Source organism: Acinonyx jubatus, chromosome A2 (assembly GCF_027475565.1).
Source record: "Acinonyx jubatus isolate Ajub_Pintada_27869175 chromosome A2, VMU_Ajub_asm_v1.0, whole genome shotgun sequence".
Lineage (NCBI taxonomy): Eukaryota > Metazoa > Chordata > Mammalia > Carnivora > Felidae > Acinonyx > Acinonyx jubatus.
This window is the reverse complement of record NC_069383.1, coordinates 49,543,849-49,552,794: the sequence shown is the minus strand read 5'-3', so window position 1 is coordinate 49,552,794 and position 8,946 is coordinate 49,543,849. Positions and strand designations below refer to the sequence as shown.

At 51.4% G+C, this 8,946-nt stretch overlaps 1 protein-coding gene across 1 annotated transcript; it reads right to left on the bottom strand.

The window, feature by feature from the left end:
- Positions 1 to 578: 578 nt before the first annotated feature.
- On the bottom strand, positions 579 to 8,090 carry HOXA13 (homeobox A13). Its single transcript, XM_053218286.1, has 2 exons — positions 7,089 to 8,090; positions 579 to 6,370 (listed from the first exon to the last, which is right to left on the bottom strand). Exons 1-2 carry the CDS (start codon positions 8,011 to 8,013, stop codon positions 6,126 to 6,128), a joined length of 1,170 nt encoding a protein of 389 aa, XP_053074261.1. The 5' UTR covers positions 8,014 to 8,090; the 3' UTR covers positions 579 to 6,125.
- Between the last annotated feature and the right edge of the window lie 856 nt (positions 8,091 to 8,946).

Below are 8,946 nucleotides of genomic sequence, written 5' to 3'. Positions count from 1 at the left end.
GGACAACCCACGCATGCAGCGCCGCTCACCTCCATCCCCCCTCCATTTTGTGCAGTGTCCGCAGACCCGTGGCCGAAACAAAGCCCCCAGCAGTGCTCTCACCACCTCCTTTGCGAGCTCTTGCCCCCAACTCCCCTTGGCTAAAAGGTTCAGAGCTAAAGCCAAGCGGTCCAAGGCCCTCCCCAGCGTCCTCTTCTCTCGCTGGACCCCAGCCGCCCGCAGCCAATGCCAGGGTACTACTGAGGGTGACAACCGGGCCCCTGCGGGTGCCATCTTCCCGGGAGAGGGGTCCTGGCCTCGGGCTGCGGGCGGCGCCGGGCCTACCGCCGAGCAGAGCCACAGAGGCCCTGGGCCAGCGAGGCCGGAGGCCCCTTCCCGGCCCAGGCCCAGGCGGAGACCCGGGGCTGCCCGGAGGGCCCGGATTCGGGTCCACAGCGTGCTCCCGCGTGCCCAGCTCGCTCTCCGCTCCCTCGGATGTCACCCCACCCCTCGGCCCGGGGCTCAGAAAGCGGAAGTATTTGGTAGAGAAAAAACACGGTTTCTTTTCAGTCCGTCCTCAGAACCCCTTTTAGAGAAAATGCTCCTGTCAAGTTTTATTTCCCGTGCAAACCACCTTCCACGCTGCCAAGAATTAAGACCGGGAGAGATTAAATACCCGATTATTCTCTTGGGGAGGGCGGGGCGGGGCGGAGAAGCGGACACCCGCACAAAACATTCGTTTCAATCGGCTTGTCCTCATCAAATCACGCCTGGAGAGGCCCGCCAAGGCCCCGCTCTCGGGCGACCGTGACGTCAGCCTGCAGCTGCGGGGCGACTCCCCGGCGCGGGTGCCCGGCCCTCGGAGGAGCCCGCCAGGCGCGGGCCTCGGGGGTCCAGCGCCCTGACCTCGGCCAAGCGTGCTGCTGCGTGCCTCCTGCGACACACAAGCCTTGCAGGCAAGGCCGGCTCTGGCAGGGTCGGAGCCTCCATTTTGAGCAGAGGGTTCGCTCGGAAGCAGGGAGGATTTGGAGCGTCGCCTCTGCCCCGGGGGCGCGACATCAGGCGGCTCTCTGAGTCCGTGGCTGGAGCTTCTGCGGCTCGTCCACACGCCCGCACCTGGGCCGAGCCCCGCGCCGCCGCGCCGCCGCCCGCCAACGTTCCAGCGTCTCTAAGGGGCCGTGCTCATGCTTTCTGCCGGGGTCCCGGCTCTTCAGCTGCGCGACGGAGCCGGGCAGAAATGAAATCAACTGTGACAAGGCCGTAGCTGCTTTCATGGAGGGATTTTTCCGTGCCGGCGTCTTCCTTTCTTCCTTCCTTCCTTCCTTTCTTTTTTTTCCCCCTTCCTTTTGAAATCAAATTAAAAATAGCAGACACCTCTCAGGCATTCGGCGGTGCTAGGTAGAGGTTGGAGGATGGAAGCAGCCGATCAGAAAGTGGGTGTTTTCATAAAGAATGAGGCCGGCTGCTATTTACCCGGCGGCCTAGCCGATGAAAACTTAATTGTTGTGTGCGGTTCCTAAAACCTAGGCATAAATCTCCCCGGGCCGCTCGGATAACGCCACATCGTTGTTTATGAAAACTGGGATGTGAGCTACTCGCTGCACGTTTCTCTGATTCACCAGGTCTTGGGCTGCTGACACGCATTCGATCAACTTTAAAGGAACGCGCATAAATCAGGAAGCCCCTAGCGTCTCCTCCGTAGAGGTCCGCAAATCCGGAAGGGCGCCTCTGAACCCACCCGGTCGGGGGGCTTAGCAGTGCTGGACAGCCCCCGTCTCCCCTCCGAAAACTCCGGAATCCTTGGAGAGGAAGCGAGAAGCCGCATCTTCACCAGACCCTCCAAACACACGCAGCAGGGTGTGATCTGCACGGACATTAGGCGGTGAAACCTGTGTCATTACCCGCACGCATACGTATGACCCTCCGCTGAATTTCACGGACTCGTGAATTTTTCAGAAAGCACTTTCATTAGGTTGAGTTTTAAAGAAGAATAGTTTTCTTTTCCCCTTTCTTTAAAAATTATTGCTTCTCTCTCTCTCTGTGTCTCTTAACAATTTAAACGGATGGCTTCAGTTCTGCATCAGGCATAAATAGTAGTTAAATGCAAAGTGACATTTTACAATCATCCACTTAAAATACCTTAATAAATTTGACAGTATTAAGAGCATATGGAAAAAGTGGTTGTTTTTTTTTTTTTTAAAGGCCCATATTTACAGTTTTTTAAAGGGCAGGCCATTACAGGATTCAAAATCTTTGCTAATAGATGAAAACAGTGTCTAGCTGTTTTCATATTTACAATTTCTTGTTCAGAAGAGGCTTCCCTTTTAGGAAAAAAGAAAACACATTTGAATCAGCTATCCATCCAGCTGTACTATCCTGGTGTCTGGTGTTATTATTGCTATATGGTGGCTGGAGTCCTTCTGGATGTCTTTTTTCTAAAGGTTTAGACTAATTGCTATTTGGGTATTAGGGATCATAATCCATGCTTGCTTTAGGTTATCTGGTAGATCCATAAGAATTTTAAATAAGAGGGGAGATAGGTAGGGTCGACTATCACCAACCATTTAGAACGGGGGAAAAAAACCCTGAAATAGCTTCCGTCATTAGTTTCAAAAATTGAAGGGGGTGGGGGGAAAGAAAACTACTACTTTACCCAGAGTTCCTGCGATGGGTTGTGAAAGGGGCGTATTCGGGCTTCAGAGCGGCTGTTGGCCTCCTTCCTAGGCCTGAGGCTCAGAATATTTCTTACATCTAAAGAAAAATATCCCCCGTCAACAGAAGAGTCCCCTTTGGAGCTGTTCGTAAACACACAGTATGATCCAGCTTCGAGGGGATTTTCCACCACTTTAAACATTTTGGGAAGAAAGTTGTTCCTTTGGCTTGAGGGCAGCTTGTTTAGAAAGGGAGAGCTGTGGAACACGATGTGGGGCGCTTGAACTGGACCATCATTTTCATTTGTTTCCACCAGTGGAGTTAAAATCCATGTTCAGGGCAGCAGAACTGGATTGCACGTCTCAAGACCAGCCCACACGTATGCTTCAAGACCATGCTGTTTCTGAGACAGCTTTAAAGATTCTAGAATTCTCTGTCTGTAAAGAAGCTCTAAGTCCAGGTTGGAGAGGTTTCCGTCAGCCAGGTTTCTCAGCAACCAATGTTGTTTTCCATAAATCGATGAATATGGTTTTTTAATTCACAATGACTTTCCTCTAACATAAAGATAAAATTAACCTCATCTCAAAATTCTGCATCCTAAGGCTCCTGGTTCCACCAACATTTCAATATATACATATACATATATATATTATATATATAATATATATATATATGCATAGCACAGATTTGACAAAAACACATTATCTTGTGTGCATATTAAATAGAAAACATACATACGTGTTATTTATGACTCTAAACACAGTACCTGATGTGTTGTTGGGGGGGTCAACAAGTAGTAGATATACTTGGTATTATTGTTATTGTTTTGATGGTGATCGTTAATATTAATTGTGTCTATTTCTTCCACAAATCAAATGGCAGTTTCTGCAAACAGCAGTATAAGATTGCACACCACCCACGAGCAGTAATCGGCTCTGAGAGATCCAGGATAACTCTCCTTCTGCATCCATAATATGGTCATTTTGTAGATATGAGATCTTTCAGCTCTCCATACTGACCTCCTAAGAGGTTTCTTTGAGTTTCTGAAATGTAACTCTAGAACTCTAGAGTTAGCGAGGCATCTGAAACTTTTTATTTGCCATATAGACTCCCCTATAGCTCTAATTAGGTTGGTAGACCACCTTGGAGGGTGAGGGCCAGGAAAGAATGGTTATTTAAGAACACCTTTTAGACTGTAACAAAAACGTACAGCTTTGAAGCAGATCTGCAGAAATCTGAGGCAGAGCGGGCACTGGGAAGACAAATCAAACTTGGCCATTAAAGAAAAGGAGCAAAACTTCATCATGTAAAGTACATTTTGTACCTCAACTCTAGAAATCACCTTAAGTTACAACATCTTGGGTCATCAGTAATTAGTGATATTGGATCTGTACAGACTCTACAAATATATATATATATATATATATAAGCACACACAAGCACTGATATGCAAATGTATACATGTCTACACACAAATAATATATATTCACATATATACAGGCACATGTATAACTTACATATATTCAAATTTGTTCCATCTGGAGCCAAAGAAATGAGTACTAAATCTCTAAAACAAGGAGTCAAGGAGGTAAGACCTTTTGATTCCCTTGAAGCTGAAGAATTACAAGGAAGCTTGTCAACGCGAGGTGGCGCCCTTGATCTACTAATCCAGCCGAGGCCAATTCATGAGCTGTCAAAAGTCAAGGTCACAAATTGTCTTTTTTCGTCAAGGTCAAGGTTTAAGGCCTTTCCTAGTCCTGTCATTTCAACAAATATCAAAACCTGCCCTTTCAGACACATGCAGACCCAACAGTATATTTGAAAATACGATATAGCCTGGGCATCACTGATACTAAACAACTGGTTTTCATTTTCCACAGTGAGCCTGGGAATTTATACTATCTCTTCCTCCTTCCTTTTCTCTCCTTCTCAGAATGTCTAATGCTTTAACTTTCTTGAAGCACTTATCTAAATTTTCAGGATTTTAGTTATCAGGGAGTTCTGCTTTTGCTTAAAAAATTTGTAGTGGAAAAAAAAAAGACTGAATTAATAATAGAAAAGAATGGTCCTTGGTTTGTATAGGACAAACCCGCTCCATTTTTTCTTTCTGTGAAGTGCACATTTAGTATAGGAAAATAACGAGTATTTCCTTTAGATTTTAATGGCAGTGACTATTTTATTACCATAATTAATACCACTATATCATTATCTACAGGTCTAAGGTTTTTTAATTCTTATTTTTAGTAGAAATGTTTGAAAAGCAGGTGCACAAATACATTTTCACAGTGTGCTGAATGTCTTTATTTACAAGATAGCATTTTATAGTGAATGTGAACAAAATGAATGTGCTGGTCGAAATAACTGCTTGATTAAAAATGTGCTGTAAAGATGAATCCTTAAACTTCCTAATGCAGTCTTATAACACAATAAACAAGGAAAAAATACGAATCCCTTAATAGATCAAAGTATAGAATTGTAAACATCTAAATGTTTCAGGGGAATGGATTTCCGTTCTGAGTTTTCTAAAAAAATAAAAAAGCAAAATTATTCTCCAGCAAATGTTTAGTAAATTCTGGGGGAAATACCAGTTTAAATGAAACATGAACTCTGTTCAATCCAAAGTCCACCATGTCCCGATGGACCTCTCAGGATAGCTGATAAAGTGAATTCTATGAAACATCTGATGCTTGAAATATTTTTTTTGAAAAGTTATCAAATCCTTTGGAAAGTAAATGGTATCAGGCAGAGCATATAATCCAAATGCCACAAAATATGCTTGTTATGAGCAATTTAAAATTATTGTCAGAAAGACGTTCCCAACCTGGGGTTCCCTTGTAGCCTCAAAGGCTCAGCTGGTTGTATTTACTACCAAGACAAATGATCCTCAGAAAAGCTCTCTCTCCCTTTCTTCCTTCATTGTAAATAGCCCAAGATCATTATTTCAGTACCTTCTCCTCTCTCCCCTTCTCAATCTATACATGTTTTGCAGAATATACAACAATGGTAGGCATTTCACTGAGATTTACCTGAGCAGTCACTTAACATGCAAAGGAGATGTCAATGGCGACCCAAAGACAAGCAGATGTTTACAACAGCCTCTTACTTTTGTAACCAAGTGTTGGATTATTACCATATAACACAGTATCCTGAAATAGTATGGTCACATAAATACTTACAAGATTTCAGTAAATGCGTAACTTATCTGAAATTGCATATTTGGGGGTTGACGTTCAACTCTAGAGTTTGTCATTTAACGGTCTGTGGGGTTGGCGGGAGAACTGGAAGTCTTTACCTTTTCTTAAAGTTTTAAAAGAGTTGTAGATTCCACCAAGGAGAAAGAGATCTCCCTTAGGAAAGCAAAATGCCAGTGTCTTTCTCTTTCTCTTTCCCATTCTTCAGTTATTATTATTAAGCATTATGTTCATTCTATCTGGGCAAAGCAACGAGTTCTGAAGCATTTCTTCAAGTTGCTCTCTCGCTCCACTTTTAATCCATTAACTAGTGGTCTTCAGTTTGTTGATGACTTTTTTCTCTTTGACCCTCCTGTTCTGGAACCAGATTGTAACCTGCCGCTCGGAGAGATTTGTCGTGGCTGATATCCTCCTCCGTTTGTCCTTGGTAATGAATTTGTTTGTAGCATATTCCCGTTCGAGTTCTTTTAATTGCACCTTGGTGTAAGGGACCCGCTTCTTTCTCCCTCGCCTGTAGGAGCTGGCGTCTGAGGGATGAGAAACCACGTCTGGAAGATAGGGAAGAAGGCAAGTTACACAGGGAGCAGACCCAGACCAGGACAGGCGACAGCTCGATCTGAGCCACCCGCCTTGCATCGCCCAGCTGCCTTTTGCCATGCGTGGGTACAATCCAGCCTTCCGCTAAGACCTGAAGGGTCGGTGGGGTGGGGGGTGGGGGGTGGTTAGCCCTGCACTGAAATGAAATAGCCTATGGCTCCATTGGCCACCCAGCCGAGCCATCCAGTCCACACAGGGCGCTGGGTTCGCTTGACCGCCTGGCCCAGCGGCCCACACCTTAGCCCCAGACGCAGGGGATAACACTTCTATGCCTGGCTCCTCTCTGTATAACCCAATCCCCAACACTTGATGCTTCTACACTGAAGCCCTTTTTTGAGAGAACGAATAGGGGCAATTTTGTAAACCGTTTCCAGGTCAACTTTCCATCCTTAAGTCGATGTCAAGGGCTAAGGAGGGCGGGGCACAGAGGGAGAAGGGAGCCAGCCAGGGTCCGCACAAGCTTCTTCCCAGCCATCCCTCCTCACCCAGAGAGAGCCAGGAGTGGGCCCAACTCAAGGGCCGCGCGGGCCGCGCCAGCTAGCCGGGGTCGGGCTCCCAGGGGTGCAGGCCAGGGAGAGAGCAGAGGGGCAGGAGGGTGACCGGGGAGCGAGCGGCAGAGAAGCTGGAGCAGAGCCGGAGGACCGGGGTTGAGAAGGGGGCGCCATTTACCGGGCAGAGTGGACTTCCAGAGGTGGGGAGGCTGCGCCTGCTCTTTGGGGCAGTACATTTGGCCGTTCCAGCCGTTGGGCAGCGCCCAGGGCTGGTAGCTTTCCATGGGGAGACCCAGGGGCTCGTGGCGCGACTCGCCGGGGCCCCCGAGGCCGGGCACCACCGGCATATCCAGGTAGCCAGGCACGGGCTGATGGTGGTGGTAAGGCCCGGGCGCGTAGCCCTGGTGGTAGAAGGCGAACTCCTTGGCGCGGGAGCTGAACTCCTCGGCCGCCGGGCCGGCCGTATCCATGTACTTGTCCGCGAAGGCGGCGGCAGCCGCGGCGGCCGAGGCTGGCTGCGCGCACGACTTGATGGCGTTGGGGTGCGGGCCCATGCGGGCACACGGGTAGTAGCCGCTGCCGAAATAGCCGTAGGGCAGCGCCGCGGGCCCCGACGAGCTCTGCGCCGCCGCCGAGCAGGGACTGCACTGCTTGGCGGCCTCGGCGCCCGCCGGGCCCGCCGGGCCGGGCCCTCCAGAGGACGACGCAGCCGCGGCCGCGGCGGCGGCGGCGGCGGCGGCGGCGGCGGCAGCGGCGGCCGACGGGGGCGCCTCCCCGGGCGCGCTGTTGTAGGCAGCGGCGGCGCCGGGCGCCAGGGGCGCCGGATGCGCCATCAGGTTGCGGCACTGGTTGGCTGCGGCCGCGGCGGCCGCTGCGGCCGCCGCCGCCACCGAGAAGTTGCCCCCCGCGGCCGCGGCGGCCGGGTGGGGGAAGCCCCCGCCCCCGGCCCCGGCCGCCGCCGCCGCTGCCGCCGCCGCCGCCGCCGCCGCCGCCCCTTCCATGTTCTTGTTGAGTTCGTCGGCCACCAAGCCACCGCCGTTGTCGTAGAGAAACATGACGGTGGGCTCGATCCAGCGGGGGTGGAGGAGCACGGAGGCTGTCATAGCCCGAGCCGCATGGAGAAGACCCCAGTGGCGCTGTTTTAAAAAGCCCCCAAGAAGTGAAGAGCGCGCGGCGCGGGGCCGGGGCCCGAGCGAGGGGGGCGGATCGCGCCCCGCGGGGTCGCGCCAGGCGGCCGCCCATTGGCCCGCCCCCCCCCGCTCCGCCCACGGCGTATGCAAAGCGGGCGGCTCCAACCCGGGCTCTGCGCTGTGCAGCCGCGGTCCCCGCCGCCGCCCGCGCCGTCCCCAGCGCCAGAGCCAGCGCCCGCCGCGCGGCCACGCACCATTCACCCAGAAGAGAGGCGGGGGACCCGGGCGGGTGGGGGCGGAGGACCGGGCTGGTGGGATAGGGAAGGAAGGGCGGCCTCCTCCAGCTCCCCTTCTCTTCCCCTAACCCAGTGGGGCCCAGAGTAGCGTAAAGCGGGGAGGGGACAGAGGCGCGCCGGTGGGTTGAGACCTGAAGCGGTGGGAATAGATCAGGTAAATCTGCGGAAGGTTGGGGATGGGACAGTAGCGAAAATGGGGCGTAGTCCAGGCTGGGTGTTTCCTGGGGCCTCCGACTCTGTTTTCTTTCCAGGTATCCGCGAGTCTTCCTGCCGTGGGACCCCAGCGTGGACACTAGCGTTTTCGGCTTCGACAGCGTCACGATTTGGCTCTTTCCAGAGGAACAGTGGCGGGGGCATTTGCGGATGCGCCTGGCTCATGGGCCCCCAGGACGTTCCGCTGTGGAAAGTTCGGACTGTGTTTAGGGGATCCCTCCCCTTGGCTGTCCACAGTGTTGGTGGGCAATTTCATACACTCGCACTTAGGCCCATAGGGTCAGAACGACCCCGTCACACCCACACTGACACACGCACACACACTCAAGTGTACCCTGTCCACATCCTCACATTTAGGTATAGAGACCGCTCCTCAGTCTGCCCCAGTGACAACTCT

Coding starts and splice junctions, on each gene's coding strand:
- HOXA13 (XM_053218286.1), bottom strand. CDS start 8,013: ATGACAGCCTCCGTGCTCCTCCACCCCCGCTGGATCGAGCCCACCGTC. Junction 6,371..7,088: donor CTGGAAGTCCACTCTGCCCG/GTAAATGGCGCC, acceptor CCTATCTTCCAG/ACGTGGTTTCTCATCCCTCA.